At 37.3% G+C, this 18,459-nt stretch overlaps 1 protein-coding gene across 11 annotated transcripts in view; it reads right to left on the reverse strand.

The window, feature by feature from the left end:
* The window catches only part of ptprma (protein tyrosine phosphatase receptor type Ma), an 815,060-nt gene that overhangs the window by 503,095 nt on the left and 293,506 nt on the right, over positions 1 to 18,459 (reverse strand). For all 11 annotated transcript variants that reach the window (XM_039754798.1, XM_039754797.1, XM_039754796.1 and 8 more), the window contains exon 4: positions 7,082 to 7,160. In XM_039754798.1, the coding sequence (XP_039610732.1) occupies positions 7,082 to 7,160 (79 nt within the window). The remainder of the gene's footprint in view (positions 1 to 7,081; positions 7,161 to 18,459) is intronic.

Here is an 18,459-nt window from a genome sequence, read left to right on the forward strand (position 1 = left end):
CAGCTAATGTATTATGTCCCCTGTATACTGATGTAAACAAATCTTATATCTGAAAACATCCCAAATCTGACAAATTGATTTTCTCTCCAACCAGGTATAAAATAATTTTTTTATAATAGAGTGTGTAAAACATCTTAAATTATCTTGGTAATCAATAATTCATGTGACAATGATATAATAATGTGGGAAGTTTTAAATTTTGGTGCTGATTTTAACCAATATTTATTTTTCAGTTTTTGGAGAGAAGATATCAGTGAGTAAATTTTAGGCAAAGATGAATCAGGTAGTCAATGATAATCATCCACTCTGCCCCTTGTGCGTGTGTGGTTTATTTTCTGTGTACCACAATTTTTCTATCCTGATCCAAAGACTACATTAATTGCATCTTTAACATCACTTCAGGAAAAGTCCACCAAATCAACAATTAATTAAACAATTAAAGAGGCAAAGGTCAATTGTGGGGATAAAATCTTAAAAAAGACAACATTGATGACCATTATGCAAACTACTGTACATCCTCTCTCCTATATAACATCATTTAGTACATTCAATTAATTGTTCAACAGAATTGTGTGTCATAAATGCTACTGGGGCTCCATCATACAGCAATATGCCTTTATAATGCCTCACTGGGACTGCTCTCTTATCATTAGCCAAATTAGTTTATCCTTCTTTTTGTGATTCTTGTGTGTGGGGTTTGTTGTTGTTTGTTATAATATTTACATATCTCTTAAGTTTCTGTAAAAAGGACAATGTGAGTACTGTTTGTCTAATCATGTATAAATATGGATTGGATTTTCCTTTTACAATGCAGTTGTATTATGGTATGACGCTTCTCTTATTACCACTATAGACTCAGCATTCAGCAGACTTAGAAAGGTGTAAATGCTGGCTTAGCTTCACAAAACATTACAAACTGAATCTTGGTGTTGCCCATGAAATCTTTTTTCAAAGGAAATTGTTTTCTGTTCCTGAGTGCTTATATAATCATAAATGCTTTGAAAGCATCATTGTGTTATTGAGAAATAATCTCCTATTGGTGTGCTTTGAGACTCTTTATGAGTGTTTATCCTTTACAAAATTGAATGCATCATTAAAATACAGTGGGAGTTACAAAAAATTTATAATTGTAATATCTTCAATAAATGGATGAATAAATGAATGGATTTAGGCTTTACTGTTCAATTTAAAGGATTTTATTTTTTCATAAAAACCTATTTCATAAAGTATTTTGTGCTAATATGAGGGGACAGGCTCCAGCAGACCCCTGCAACTCTGTTCAGGACTAAGTGGGTTAGAAATAATAGACTATAATATTAATATTTTAAAAATACACTAATTTTGAAAAATATATTTATAAATGCAAATTTGGGGTTAGGCTGTGCAAAGGTTAAGAAAGCAAAAAGAACTAATTCATCAAGAACTCCTTCTGCTGATGCCACAAAATGAACCCCTGTGAAATCAAATTCAGCAGAACAAAATGTGCTGTGCAAAACAATTAATAATCAGAACAAAGCCTAAATATGGAGAATAATGTGAAAGGGAGGCACATAATAAAAAACCTGCATTCATCTAAAGGTCAAATGACTACTTAGTCAAGGGGTTAAAGAAAAATTATAGCTGTGCAAAAAACAAAAAAACAATGAGTCCAGCTCAAAAATGCAGAACCTGGGCTAAGACAAACATCAGGAAAATACGGAAAGCAGCTGATCAGAAAGATGTGGCATTATGTGTCTGTGAGAAAGTGAAAGAAATCATTTAAAAAAATCAGTTAAAATTTTTCATGTAATTACATGGGATACATATTTCCTTCTAGCTCTTACTTATTTCTTACTGACAAAGTGTTTTTTGAAGAAAAAGGCAGACATTTAATAAATTCTGCCGACAAACATGAAAAACTGAATGCAAGAGATAGTTGCCCTTAACAGCACTGTGGAAACAATCTCAGTTTACTGTGACAATCTTCTACTAGCAGTAAAAATGCTGTCACAGAACATTTGAGCTGCACTGATGAGGAACTACTCCTGTGCTGTTATGTATTCTAATTTGACAGCATTTTCACAACAATATGTATAACTTCTTGCAATGCCAGGAGCCTCAGAGCTGAACAAATTCCTTCCTGAAAAACAATTCTGTATTACACATTTTAGAACAAAGCTTAGTTTTGCTTTTACTAAGATGCTGAGCTAAGGTACTATACCGTAAATTGCATCACAATGTTGAACATTTGAGTATCAGGAATCAAACTGACACTTACACATTACTGGCTATTGTAACTCACAATGCTCACATTAGACTTGGTCTTAGCTACAGTGACCTTTAGCTCAACCTCTTGATTTGAAAAGCAGTGGGGTTGTAAGGAAGTGAAGGTGAAAATGAAACAATGTAAATTCAGTGAAATATGGACAACTCTTTTTAACTTAAGTCAAACTCAACTGAAATTGGCAGCGCACTTCTCCTGTGTATTAATGATGTGCAAAACAAATGAATATCATTGGGGATTAGTCCTTGATAGTGTGCATGTAAAACGCTCTGCAGTAGCCTCTATATTGTCACAATTTATTGTTGGGATCACTGGAGAAGCACTTGAAAAGGAAATAGAATGTCAGGTGTTTTGGTGACTCTTCTGCTTTGTTTTTCAGGAAGGAACTTGAAGTGTATTGACAGGATGCGTCCAGCAAGATGTACTAGGGTACTCGCCCAAGTTGTAAAGGTGAAAAAAATATGGGGGTCTTCTTCTATATGAGAGAATATAAAAAGGAGTAAAGTCACTACAAGTGCTAGAAAGATTGAAACTCCAGGTTCTTTATTCCATAGAAAAGACTAGTCTTTTAACTGCGAATGAAGATTGCTTGTTTTGAAAGGTTTATGTGGCATTTTTAAAGAGATTACTCCCCACTCTCGATACTAAGATCCCTGAAGTCTGCAAAATTTTATGTTGTCCCAGACCACCTTAATTTTCCTTGCAGCTCCTTATCACTGTGCCAATTGCCTGTTGAAAAACTGCTTTTGTTTTATAAATGTGTCAATTACCAACTACTACACTAAATTCTGTACTGAAATCACATGCCTTATGGACATAATTGTGAATTATCATATTCATCATTTAAATTTATTTATTATGTTAACTTGTATTAAAAAAATCTGATTTTGTGCATATGATGACATATGTGTAATGTGTGAGCTGTATAGGTGGGAAAAAAAATTTTATTAGATGTTTGTTTCTGTGTTTTTTATTTTTAAAGAGTAGTATTGAGCATCCTGTCAGGTAGTGTAGCAGAATCTCATTGCATGTGTTATGCATTGACAATAAAGGAATCCTTTCCTTTCCTTAACTTACCTTATTTTACCTTATTGTGTTATTCTTATGTTGTCTTATCTTTTCATAACATCTTAAAGTATCTTAACATGACTTATGGTGTCTTTCTTCCAGCCACATGTAATGAACTCTGGTTTTCAAAAGTGTGAGTGACATTATCTGTCTTCTCGTCCAGAAGAGCTGCAGGGTTAACAGTGATGCCAATATGGTAACCACATTCTCTATGAACTAATATGAAACAGATAGCAGAGTGGTTTGATGTTTGTTTGGATAACTTAGTGGGGGCAGATGAAGGTACTTGGAACCCATACAAAGACACTCTCATTATGTTATGTTATTAGTACACTGTGGACATAATGTTTTTCAGCTAAAACAAAAAACCAAAAACAATAGGATGGAAGCAGACCACCTTAGAATGCAAACCACTTGTGAAGCATGCAATAGCCCATTGAACACACAGTACAGCCCAATAGCTTTAGCTTCTCTGGAGAAAATAAATCGAGCCACAGGATTACAGTACAATATGTCAACCTGTAAAGTACAATTGGCAACCTTAACTTATATAAAGATGCATATCTAGATGAGCTGAGGACTTAACAGTCATAAGAACCAGATGTAAAATGATCTCATTAAAATCTGTAATCCAAAAACAAGATTTCTTGAAATACATAGGAGATAAGAACACAGGACTGGCAAGCACAAGCAAAATTATCCAAGATAACTAAAAAATATCAAATCTACAAAAAGCCAAAAAGAGTAAAAAACACTAAACACTATGAAGTTAAATTTGGGAGCACTACACTGAAGACTTTTGCAGAGACAGAATGTGCAATACTTGAGCTAACAGCCTCAGACAAACCCCTTTTTGTGATAATCTTGCCATCACAGAATTGTTTCCCTATTCATGTCGCAGAGCGGCAGACACTGATGGCAAGGGCCAGGAGGCAAACTGCAAGTAATAAGTGAATTATGGGTTGAGCCCAAGCACACTCTTGACAGGACTGACAAAAAGTATAAAATTTTATTATCAAAACAGGTTAACAATGTTAGTGACAGTCTCACTGACAGCTTTGCCACAATTTGCAAAAAAATCACATTTAAAATCTTAGTTGAAAGTGCTGGGATGGTTACTGTTTGCTTTTATAATTTGAAACATCTTTCACATGGTTCATAAAGGCTGCAGCAAGCTATCTGGCCAGCATACACACTGGCATAAAAATGAGAATCACAAGCTGTCTGCTTGGTCAGACATTATTTTTAAATAGTACTGAATGATTAATGATTAAACACTGTGCACTTATGTACATATAGTGTTATAATTTTAAAGAACAATTTGAGACACTTAAACTGTGGTTAATATATAATACAATCCTGGAGAATATGAGATGTTTTGTAGCCATATGCATCTGCAGTCTAATGTTTCTATAATGATTTTTTTAAAGAGTTATTGAACATATACTTTATTGTGACAGTGTTCAGTAAGCCATTTTCTGGGACAAAGAGTCATTCATAGTTGGGAAAAGTCCATAGGAAATGTCTTAGGTAATACTGAAGCTAGTGTTCTGTGGTGGTGACGAAGTGTCAAGATAAGCACAAGAGCAATTTAGAATACTAACCAATAATAAAGTATATATAGTGGATTCATCCATAATCCACCCATACATTGTGTAGCTGTGACTTATAACCCACACAAAGTTTAGCATCTAAAGCTTCTCCTTCAAACTCCAATGCATTGTTGACACCATACATGGAATGTAAAATATATTATTATATTTTAAAAAAGACATGAAGAGTGAAGACAGAAAAGAACAAGTGAACAGCATTGAACATGAAGTTTAAGCCTTGGATTTGGTTCTAGGACAAACGGATGGCAACAGCTAATGGCTCTATTGAAAAAGTGATTCAGCATCAGGAGCCAATAATTAACTCCAGTCTGAAGGTTAAGGTGGCAAAAACCTTGTTGTAAATGAAATATATACAGTGGTGTGAAAAACTATTTGCCCCCTTCCTGATTTCTTATTCTTTTGCATGTTTGTCAAACAAAATGTTTCTGATCATCAAACACATTTAACCATTAGTCAAATATAACACAAGTAAACACAAGATGCAGTTTTTAAATGATGGTTTTTATTATTTAGGGAGAAAAGAAAATCCAAACCTACATGGCCCTGTGTGAAAAAATAATTGCCCCCTGAACCTAATAACTGGTTGGGCCACCCTTAGCAGCAATAACTGCAATGAAGTGTTTGCAATAACTTGCAATGAGTCTTTTACAGTGCTCTTGAGGAATTTTGGCCCACTCATCTTTGCAGAATTGTTGTATTTCAGTTTTATTTGAGGCTTTTCTAGCATGAACCGCCTTTTTAAGGTCATGCCATAGCATCTCAATTGGATTCAGGTCAGGACTTTGACTAGGCCACTCCAAAGTCTTCATTTTGTTTTTCTTCAGCCATTCAGAGGTGGATTTGCTGGTGTGTTTTGGGTCATTGTCCTGTTGCAGCACCCAAGATCGCTTCAGCTTGAGTTGATGAACAGATGGCCGGACATTCTCCTTCAGGATTTTTTGGTAGACAGTAGAATTCATGGTTCCATCTATCACAGCAAGCCTCCCAGGTCCTGAAGCAGCAAAACAACCCCAGACCATCACACTACCACCACCATATTTTACTGTTGGTATGATGTTCTTTTTCTGAAATGCTGTGTTCCTTTTACGCCAGATGTAACGGGACATTTGCCTTCCAAAAGTTCAACTTTTGTCTCATCAGTCCACAAGGTATTTTCCCAAAAGTCTTGGCAATCATTGAGATGTTTCTTAGCAAAATTGAGACGAGCCCTAATGTTTTTTGCTTAACAGTGGTTTGCGTCTTGGAAATCTGCCATGCAGGCCGTTTTTGCCCAGTCTCTTTCTTATGGTGGACTCGTGAACACTGACCTTAATTGAGGCAAGTGAGGCCTGCAGCTCTTTAGACGTTGTCCTGGGGTCTTTTGTGACCTCTCGGATGAGTCGTCTCTGCGCTCTTGGGGTAATTTTGGTCGGCCGCCACTCCTGGGAAGGTTTACCACTGTTCCATGTTTTTGCCATTTGTGGATAATGGCTCTCACTGTGGTTCGCTGGAGTCCCAAAGCTTTAGAAATGGCTTTATAACCTTTACCAGACTGATAGATCTCAATTACTTCTGTTCTCATTTGTTCCTGAATTTCTTTGAATCTTGGCATGATGTCTAGCTTTTGAGGTGCTTTTGGTCTACTTCTCTGTGTCAGGCAGCTCCTATTTAAGTGATTTCTTGATTGAAACAGGTGTGGCAGTAATCAGGCCTGGGGTGGCTACGGAAATTGAACTCAGGTGTGATACACCACAGTTAGGTTATTTTTAACAAGGGGAATTACTTTTTCACACAGGGCCATGTAGGTTTGGATTTTTTCTCCCTAAATAATAAAACCATCATTTAAAAACTGCATTTTGTGTTTACTTGTGTTATATTTGACTAATGGTTAAATGTGTTTGATGATCAGAAACATTTTGTGTGACAAACATGCAAAAGAATAAGAAATCAGGAAGGGGGCAAATAGTTTTTCACACCACTGTATGTTTGTTGTCTTCATTAACTGAACACACAATGTCACCTTTCTTGTCTAACTCTTGATACCTCTGAACATGGGCAGGAGCAAAAATAAGAAAAAGTGGCCAGGTAATTACACATTTTTTTAATCTTTTATTCATACACAGCACCTAGTAGAAGACTGATGCACTGAGATACTTACTGCACTGATGACCTTGGATTGTTACATCGTCAATGGCCAATAAGCCGTTCTTCCCTGTAGTGACGACTTCATACACAATCTGCAGAACAAAAAAAAAAAAATAAGACTTGGTTTATATGCTTTCATCATTTGCATAAAATTTGAAATAAGCATTTAAAATGTTTGATACGAAAGCATATTCTTTTTTTCTTTTTCATTTTTTCACTAGTGTCATTGCTTCCAAAATGTAACATGCAACTCTTTCAAACACTTAATCGGTATTTTGGGCACATAAAATAGTACGGTGAATAACTTTTTCGATTTAATTATTAAGTTGATAAAAAATAGTGAATAGGATATCTTATGAATATAGGAAGGAACATACTGTACATTTGTTGTTAGTATTTATAAAAAAAGCCTTAGAACATACTGTACATGAGAAGTCTAAGCATTGTATTAAGCTTCTTTGGTCAGATGTATTAAGCTTCTTTGGGTGATATGTGAAATTCTACTATTTCATCAATTTTTCTTTTCAAATTGTCAAGTCTTTTGCCTTAGCTAAATGACTCAGCAGTACTTTTCCACATTCTCATGACCCTTTGTGTAAAGAAATGCTTCCTGGTTTCCATTAATGTCCTTTGCCTTAATTGGCATCAGTGTCCTTGAATACTTGATTCACTATTAAACAAAGAATTTTGCTGAATCAACTTTATTGATGCTTTGGTTAATTTCAAATATCTACAGTAGATTAGACCTGAATATAGCCTTCTCTGCTCAAGGCTAATGATTTTTATCTTCTTAACTTGTCAGAGTGGAATATGCTGTATAATTTAGGTTGAATTAGATGTATAATGTCCCCTTCAGAGTTTAACACTTGTTCCAGTAGTGATGGATATAAAGGCTGAAAAACCTTAAAACTGAGACACCAGAGACCTCATGCATGACGCCGTGCGTAGAATTCGTACAATAACATGACGTAAGCACAAAAGCCGAAATGTGCTTACACACAGAAAAATCCAGATGCAGGAATCTGTGCGTACTCCAACTTCCACGTTCTTCCGCTACATAAATCCCGGTCAGCGTGAAAAGTAATGCTTGTGCACGCGCATGCTGTCCCGCCCCAATTCCTCTCATAATTACACCTCTTTGAATATGCAAATCAATATAAATAGCCCTTAAGCTTAGCCTTCTGTGAAAAGACAATGGGAAAAGCACAGGGGAAAATATAAGAATTTCAGCGAATACCAAGTGGAGGCAAATGAAAAACATACTATTTGTTGATTTAAACCGTGGTATAATCAACAAAAGGAAGTTGATCGAGTGACATAGTGTGTTGGAGAAACATTAAAGTTCAAGTTCACAAAGTTGCACAGTGCCAGAAATAAAAAAGAAGTTATCAGATATCAAAGTCGCCGTGAAAAGTCGAGTCTTAGCCCACCTTCCGAGTGTCATATGAAAGTTTATTAGGGTACAGAGAAAAAAAAGGCACACAGTGGGGAAAAAGCACAAAATGTCAACTTCAATCTCGAAATTTCCACTTTAATCATGTAGTTTATATTGTCATTAAAGTAGAACATCATAAACTTCATCTTAAAATCGTTTAATTAACCAGTTTCTCAAATCGAATCGTAATTAAAATAGCACGTTAAATGCTTTGATTTGTATGTGACCTTCTATGTGCTCTGTGTGTGTGAATCACTAGTGCTTCTTAAACCGGCTCTCTTCCTCCGACTGGACACAGAATCCATTACATTCGTGATATTACAGCTCTCTGAATAACTAAAATACTGAGATGTATACGTGATATCATTTTCATGATGATAACAGTTAAAGCACGTTATTAAAAATGGGTTTCACAATGCAGCATTTGTATGCGACCATCGATGAAATTCTTTATTGCAGCAGTACTCATGGGCGGCTCTAGGCTCGTGGTGGCCCTGGGCAGAGAAAGAATCGGTGGCTCCTTCGCCCGCCAATGTCAATATGGTATCTTATGCACAGTGGATGGCCACGTCTTTTGCGGACACTGCATAACCGCCTCGTGCTCATGACACAAGTGTTTAACTTTTGTTGAAATTTGAAGCTGCGTTTTTTGCTGTGTCGTTATTTTCTCTTTCTGTTTTATATTCAATATATATTGCTGTGGCTGCCCCTGCAGTCCTTGGTTTTCTTTCTCCAAGTAACCGATCACCACACAATCAGCTCTGTAATAGACATTAAGCCATCTGTAAGCTTAGAGCGCCGATTCTTCAAAATGTTTAAGGAACATTGAAATATCTTCGTAGTACATGTTTAATTATTCTATCCTTCACGCCAGTCCCAGTGAAGAATATAGATTATTTAAATTAAGTTAAAGTTTTATCTGTATAATATAATAAACTAGCAAAATACCCGCGCTTCGCAGTGGAGAAGTAGTGTGTTAAAGAAGTAATGAAAAAGAAAAGGAAACATTTTGAAAATAACGTAACATGATTGTCAATGTAATTGTTTTGTCACTGTTGTGAGTGATGAGTGTTGCTGTCATATATATATATATACATACATACATATAAACATATATATACATATCCATACATATATACATATACACATATATATATATACACACACATATATACAGTAATCCCTCGCTATATCGCGCTTCGACTTTCGGCTTCACTCTATCGCGGATTTTATATGAAAGCATAACTAAATATATAACGCGGATTTTCCGCTGCTTCGCGGGTTCTGCGGACAATGGGTCTTTTTACTTCCTGTACATGCTTCCTCAGTTGGTTTGCCCAGTTGATTTCATACAAGGGACGCTATTGGCGGATGAGAAGCTAACCAATCAGAGCACGCATTTATGTTCTCCTGACTGAGAAGCTAACCAATCAGAGCACGCAGTTAAGTTCCTGCGCGCTGAATGCAGTGTTAACCAGGAAGTCTCGTCTCGCTCATTCAGCATCAACGTGTTTTGCTGTGTAAAGAGTTGTGCTCTTTTGTGTTTATCTTTGTGCATAGTCAAGCCCTTCATTATGGCTCCAAAACGATTTGCTACTGCTTCAGGGGCCATGCCCAAGCACAAACGGAAGATGTTAACTATTGCAGAAAAGGTAAACGTTTTGGATTTGTTGAAGTCTACGATTCTTTTTATTTAAAAAGTAGGAAAGGAATATAAGATCTACGGCCGCAGTGTCCTTTTAACCAGGGTGCAAAACGAGTTGTAAGTGGATGTAATAAGGCAGTAGTCTGGATGGAATCTGCTTTAGGGATTTGGATTGAAGACTGCCAGAAGAAGAACAACGGCAGTGCTACACATTGGCCTGAAGTGGCTCCTTTGGAAGAGCTGTAACGCTCTCCTTTGTTGTGCAGTAAAATTAAACTCATTGTTATCGGACAAGTTATCGTGTCATTGTTGGTGAGTAACCATAATTAATTTTCTACTTACAGTACTTAGTACATGTACGTATGTTTAGTGTCACTGTACACACATTTACTGTATACTATTTTTCCTGCATTGTACGTATTTATTGCTGGTGGCCTGTCTATCGTAATGGCTGTAACATATGTGATATCGGAGACACTCAATATCTTTAAAATAATATTTAGGTTTTACTGTATATAAACAGTGTGTTTATATACATAATTTCAATGAATCTTACCTAATATCTAAGCGAATACAAAGGGATTATGCTGCATAACTCTGCGGGGAATATTTATAAACAGTGTGGGAGAGTTTATAAGGGCTTAAAATATATAAAAATAACCATACAAACATATAGTTTCTACTTCGCGGATTTTCACGTATCGCGGGGGGGGGTCTGGAACGCAACCCCCGCGATCGAGGAGGGATTACTGTACATATATATATATATATACATACATATATACATATACATCCACATATATATACATATCTACATACACACACATACATATACATACACACACATATATACACACAAATACATATATATACATACACACACACATATAAACATATATATACATACATATCTACATATATACATATACACACACACACATATATATATATATATACTGTATATACAGTATATACAGTCTTTGGGGTGCGAGCAACTGTTGCTGGGGGTGCCAGAATCCATGAAGGAAGAAAAATGAAAAACATTATTTGTACAAAATCTTAATTTATTTATCCATTCCTAAATAATTAAATGGGCAGGCTATTTCGTGTCAGTGCAATACGCTGCTTGTTAAAACGGATGACTCCCGCTCTTACGTGCAAGTCTGCGTGGATATTATGAACTATCGTTTCTGTTCAAGTTCTATTTAAATTTTAAATAGAAGGAATTTTTATTTAGTTGACAGAATATTATTCCGGAATAAATCAACTCAAACCTTAAATAACTTATAATATTTTGCTCTCCATAAAAATATATCCTGTCTAAATTATACAAGTTAGAAATAAAGTAAACGTTAAAAGAACAAACATTCAAATTTCTTTACTCTTATGTAATTTTATATTAAAAATAAACTTAAATTTTAAATATCTCAAAAGATTTTGCTCTCCATAAAAATATATCCTGTCAAAATTATACAAATTCAAATATGAACATGGTGCATATCAAAACCTGGAAATATAAATAAAATTTGTTCTTTTCAGCAATAACAAATCAAATCATTCAGTTGTCTTTGCTCTTATGTCATTTTATCAGAGCTGGATGCCTGGCATCTTTTTTTGGCAACAAGTTCGTTTATGTTTGGTGTGAGGTTCTGTGTTGTGGAGATTCTCAGGATGGACTGCAGGTGCTCATCAGTGAGGCGACTCCTGTGTGCTGTTTTGTTAGTCTTCATGACTGAGAAGAGCTTCTCACACAGATATGTGGTACCAAACATACACAAGGTTCGAGCCGCATGTAGACGGAGCTGGAGCATTTGTGCGGGAATGGAGTGAATAAACTGTGCGGGCCGTGCAGTATCGTACTTTGCCTTCAGTGTGCCATTACACTGCAGCTCAATCTGCACAGGTGCAGTTTCCACATCGATGGCAAATGGGTTGCGAAACAACTCAAAATTCTTTATTTGTTCTTCAAAGTCACCAAAGTGGCGTGCAAACTCAGTGCGCAGTGCGCTCAGTTTATCAGCAAAGTGCGTATTTGGGAACACCGTTGTGCCGACTTGGTTCAACATTACTTGGCAACAGGGAAAGTGGGGCAAGTTGCACTGGTGCATTTGTGTCTCCCATAAAAGTAGCTTCACTTGAAATCACTTTGTGATTGTGCACGGGTAAAACGTCTGCTGAAGTGTCAGATTCTTCTTTAACTCTTCTGCTTTCTGTATCTTGTGCATTGCATTCAGGTCTTTCAGGTTATCTTGATGTTTTGTCTCATAGCGCCGTCTTAGATTAAATTCTGTAATTACAGCCACATTAGCTCCACAAATGAGACACACGGGTTTACCGGCAATGTCAGTAAACATATACTCAGCCTCCCATCAGTTTTTAAAGGCTCTATGTTCAGAATCACCTTTTCTCTTCCGCATCGTGTGGGCTAGCTTCGCAATAACTTGCAGCATCATAAGCTAGACTTGATTAACGCGGTAAGTGTTCGGCAAGGCAGCTGAAGCGCTGCATTATGGGATCTGTAGTTTATTGTGTTACCAGCGCTTCATATCCCTGGGCCATTAATAACAATAATACAGTATATAAAATGATCACGCGGGCCGGATATAATGAGTCAGTGAGTCAGTAAGTCAGTCAGTGAGGGCTTTGCCTTTTATTAGTATAGATATATTTTGCTGAATTTCATCTTAAAAATGATATCGTCATCATATGTAAATACGCGCTTTATAAAGTGGCTCAGGTTGTGCAATATAACTGTAGTGCAAGTTTACAGTGAGGTAATTCTACTTATAAGTACAGATAGTTCTACAAGGAGCAATTGATTGAGTGCGTTTATAGTTCTTGGGATGAAACTGTTTCTGAACCGCGAAGTCCGTACAGGAAAGGCTTTGAAATGTTTTGCCGTGGCTAAGACAGCGTGTGCTTGATGCTGTATACCGATAATTCTCTTTCCGATCAGCTGCTGCTGTGATTCACACTCAGATACATTTAAGACCTCTAACCAACTATCTCACCGGAGTGGCAAACAAAAGATAAAGATAAATGAAGACAGAGGTAAATCCAAGATAGCACGCTCAAGGATTGGACTCCTTAGCTACTTAGGGTGACACATATACTTTGATGGATACCATAGTGATTTAAGGTGGCTAGCTGTGATAATAATTACCCCTATATTTGTAATGATTATGAGACATTAAGTAATTGAAACTTTATATAATTAGTAACACCATTTTTGGTTACAGTAATTCTTTGTTTTAACTATTGAGATCAATGTGGGCTGTTAACATGGTAGTGAGTACCACTGAAGAATTTGTATATTTCTATGTGCACATAGCTTTTTTCTTTTACTTCAGAATACTCATATATACCCAACAAAAGCAAAACAACTTAATTTACAAATCTAAACCAATCTCTTATGGGAAAGTGTAATTGAGCATACCTTGTATCAAGTGAAGTGGGTTCAGCAGACAGACAGACAGGCAGACAGACAGATGGCTTTGGTCGACCCGGCCGGGACACCCAGGAAGACCGGAGGAGGGCTTACACTTCCCCAGACCATGTGGGGGCGACCGCCCTGGTACCTTTGGGGGCCACGCGTACAGAGCTTTTAAGCTCAACCCTTTAGGGGCCTGTGGTCACCGCCAGGGGGCACCCCTATGCCTTTGGAGCCCTGGACCTCAGCACTTCCGCCACACCCGTGGACTTTAAGGGTTTAGTGTGCACTTTGTGTAAATACGGTTGTAAATAAACGGGATGTAGGTGATTTGAACATGTCTGCCTGTCTGTGTTGATCGATCTAACTTTTTCATTTCAATAAAAAGCAGTTAATTCATGATCAATTGACATGTAACTGCCCTTAAAAACAAATGTAAAAAAAGTATCGCTGAATTAAAAAACTGCATTTCTATTATGAAGTTGTTTTTTTTTTTCTCAACACCTCTGCCCTTCTGGCAGCATGCAGCTTTTTCAGGAAAGTATTGCCGTCATAATGTAAAATAATCTAACCTCAGAGTGTGTAGAATCAACCTATTATTCTGAAAAGAGTGCAGTGTGCTCTGGTGGCTTCCAGAAACCCATTATACAATCCAAAAAAGTCTGAAGCAATACTGATAACAGAATGTATCTTTTCCAAAGGCTAGATGAGAGCACAACCCTGTATTTTATCCTAGTGTAACTTGAGAGGTGTTTGTACAAATGGCAGGAAGATCAGCTTGCTCTCTCCAATAAAAATATTAGTGATGGGGGAGACCATCCCATGGAAAGCAACCTATGCAGTAAAGAACTTGTATTTTCTTTCCTGTTATCCAATTCAGAATGGCACAAGTTCATTATGACTCACACTTCAGGACAACCTGATAATAATTCTGGGGTTTATACACAAAAAATAATACAGCTTACAAATGAAAAAGAACATCTGAATCGTCCTTCTGGTAAGTAGATACAGTAGCTGATCACACTGTTTCTTCAAAGAGAGCAGTAGAAATGCCATAGAACATGTAGCTTGTTCCTGACTTATATCTCTCCCTATAATGATACTTCCTGATTTTCATTTGCACTCTTTTTTAATTTCCAACAATGGAAAAATGTATAAGTGATTATTTATTTCACTGACTTTGATGGCCTCAGAAGTCTTTCTTATTAACCACTGTAGATTAGGTTAGGTGCATTGGCAATTCTAAATTGTCCCTAGTGTGTGCTTGGTGTGTGTGTGTGTGCGTCCTGCGGTGGGCTGGTGCCCTGCCCAGGGTTTGTTTCCTGCCCTTCTCCCTGTGTTGGCAGGGATTGGCTCCAGCAGACCCCCATGACCCTGTAGTTAGGATATAGCGGGTTGGATAATCGATTGATGGATGGATTTCATTCTATTGACTTGATAAGGAAACATACCCATTGGTCCAGAGGTACACCACACTTTTGTTATTGTTCAAAATGTTTACCTGGCAAGTTGTAAATACTTATAATAATAATACTGATAATACTATATCAAGGGCAAAACTGACAAGAATGTCATTTACCATATATGTTTTAAAAAACACACAGTTCAATCCCTGCCATTAGCTCAATGTGTGGCTTTTGTTTAGCTTCAATTCACAAATTGATATACCCCAGAAGCACAGTGAACAAAACAGACTAAAAATATAAGACGTAACAAAGTAATTGCATTTAGTCTTTCTTAAATATCTTAAGATATCTTACAAGGCAATTGAGCCCCTTAAGTTCTTTACTGGGTGAATTTCTTTTAAGCAAGTGTTCTGAAGTGACTCTGTAAAAGGTTCCAAGTATATAAACATTTTTTATTTAATTCAATAGATCTACAAAAGAGTGGTAATGTGATACCTGGGTGCACATAGCTATGGGCATTTTCATGGTCATCAATGCTCATAACTGAGGAGGGACTTGGGAATGTGAGGACACAAGAAAAAGTTATAAGGTGCAAAGTACAATTGTAAATTTTATAGAAACAAAGCAGTGTCAACAAATAAAGTGAGATGCATTGAAAAAACTTTAACAAAAATTGTACATAAAAATTAGGTGATGTGTGGAAGAAATAAAAAGCCTATAAATAGATCCAGTAAAAAAAAATAAAAAACAGGTTTAAAACTGATGTCAGAGTCGTCTTTCTTGTATCTAATGCCCAGTGCTTCTCTCTCTCTCTCTCTGTCTCATGTCCTCTCCTCACTCTCCAGGTCTACAAAGCAGGGCCAAGTCACTGGCGAACACAGTCCTCATTCTGGGTCTTAACCCAGTCAGTCACTTTGTTTGGCATCTGCTAGATCCCATTGAGCCTGGCTCCCTATTCTTGCCACCTCCATCAGTCACTGCTGGTCTCTGTAGCCCCTAAACGCTCCTGCTCCATAACTCAATACGAGTGATATGCCCATTGAGTGGTGTTCCCCTCACTCCACCATGCAGCACCCCTGACCGCTTCGCCTTCTGTCATACTCAGCGGCTCCAGACCAATTTTGCTTTCTCCTTTCCCTATGTAATAATTAATATTCTTCCATCCTTCAAGAAAAAGTGTTTAATAAAATATATGTATAGTTTTTTAAAATATAGTTGTTCTTTGACATACATTTTTAACCTGGACATTCTTCACCACAGACAAGTGAACTTTCATTCTGCTTGAGTCACTCTGACTAAATAAAGACATTCCTAATCTTGTACAGACATAGATAAAAAAAATAAAAGCTAAAGAGTAGATAATCATCCTATAAACTGAAGAAAGGTACTAAGAAAGTTAAAAACTTAAAATAAAGAAATTATCACTTGGTCAAGATTACACCATCTTTTAGGTGAGGCTGGAAGAATTCCTTCTTCTATAATAGTATATGAGTATACAAATGTAAAAAACTGGTTATACATATTGTGACCGATAGGGGGCGCTGTCGTCCCCTTGAACCCTCAGACCAGATGCCTGACACCAGATAAAAGTCCAAATACTTGTGTTATTCAGACAAATAAGTGCACAAAGCACCCTCCACTCCATACTACTCATATATCAATAAACAATACACAATAATAATCCTCCACTCTCCCATAAGCATTGTCCTCTGCCACCCGACTCATCTCAACCCTGGGATCTCCCACAGTCCATTATGCCTGCTGGAATTCGGGGCATCTCCATGTCGCTGGGATGGCTCCCTCTGGAAGCCTGGGGGTATTGGCCGGGATGAATGTCTGGCCATAGTCCACAATATATATATTGTGGAGGACTGCCGGCTTCTCATGCCGGTCAGCACCCCCAGGCCGCCAGGAGGAGCTCTCCCGACAGCAGGATTGTGCCCTGAGGTCCAGCAGGGCCTTATGGACTTTGTAGTGTCTATACACAGCCCTGCTGGATACCTTGGGGACCACCAGGAGTCGCTGTGGGGGGGCTTATGGGCCCTGTGAGGCCGTATGACCCGGGAGTACGTCACAGTCACGTGACAGGAAGAAATGTCGTGCTCCCGGGTTGAGTAAAAGGACTGATTGCCCTGACCCGGAAGGAATTAGGAACTATGGATTGATGGGACAGGAACACCTCCGGGTCAGGGGCTATAAAAGGACGGTGCCTCAGTCCAGACACTGAGCTGAGCTGGGAGGGAAGGAGAGGAGCAAGTGTCTGGGCGAGGAGGAGAGTTTATTGTTGAGGGAATTGTGTTTATTATAGTTAATAGTTTGAGTAGTGTGGAAGGTGCTTTGTGCACGGTATTAAACGAAAATAAAAAGGTCTTGGACTTTTATCTGGTGCCTGGAGTTGTACCTGAGGGTTCAAGGGTGCACTACTGCCCCCTACTGCCACATATATATATATATATATATATATATATATATATATATATATATATACACATACATACATACATACATACATACATACTGGCCACAGGTGGCGCAGTGGTAGTGCTGCTTGCTTTACAGTAAGGAGATTGTGGGTTCGCTTCCCTGTGTGGAGAGCACTTTGAGTAGTGAGAAAAGTGCTATATAAATGTAAAGAATAAAATATATATATATATATATATATATATATATATATATATATATAGAGAGAGAGAGAGAGAGAGAGAGAGAGAGAGAGAGAGAGAGAGAGAGAGAGAGAGAGACTTTGTGGTGTAAATGCATAATGGCTATATATTAGAGACACTTTTTTTAATGTGGCAATAGCAGTTTAAAATCTCTTCATAACTCTAACATGGGAAAAAAATGGGTGAATAAGTTACTCTGATGGACAGGAATCCCTTAATCATAATCAAGGGTCTGTTGCTTTAAGTAGAAATTTAAGAAATTGATATCTGACAAATGATACCATATTCTGGAAAAGATGGAGCTTATGGGTGATGCTTTACCCCTTATAGTCAACTGATTTTACTCTCACTTCCTGTCTTTGCATTGTTTTTTTAGGTCTGAAAAATTCTGAGGTGAATGTAAAGGGAATGAAAAAAAATGGTCATCTCAGAATATTCTAGCAAGAGCACAACTTGCTGGCATGAAGAACAAAACAGCAGACTGACAGTAACAAGCAATACAAGATGATTGGGCTAGCCAGTGGAGCCACAGAAAGGTAACCATGAAGTGTATAGTCATTGTACCATCATATTTGTGCTGTTGCTTCTCCCCGACAGAACCCTCTAAGCTTGTTCCTTTATTTCAAACTACTTCCATTTTTATAAAGTTTGGAACCCTTGACCTATAACAATACTTAGAACTATCTAGTAAAATATCATGTATTTAATTTCGGGTGACAAATCAAAAACTAGATATTTACTGTATTGGATATCAAGTTTTCAAGCTTTTCATAATCTAATATCTGCTATTATGTTGCAACCAAACCACATAA

This window comes from Polypterus senegalus, chromosome 5 (assembly GCF_016835505.1).
Source record: "Polypterus senegalus isolate Bchr_013 chromosome 5, ASM1683550v1, whole genome shotgun sequence".
Taxonomy (NCBI): Eukaryota; Metazoa; Chordata; class Cladistia; order Polypteriformes; family Polypteridae; genus Polypterus; species Polypterus senegalus.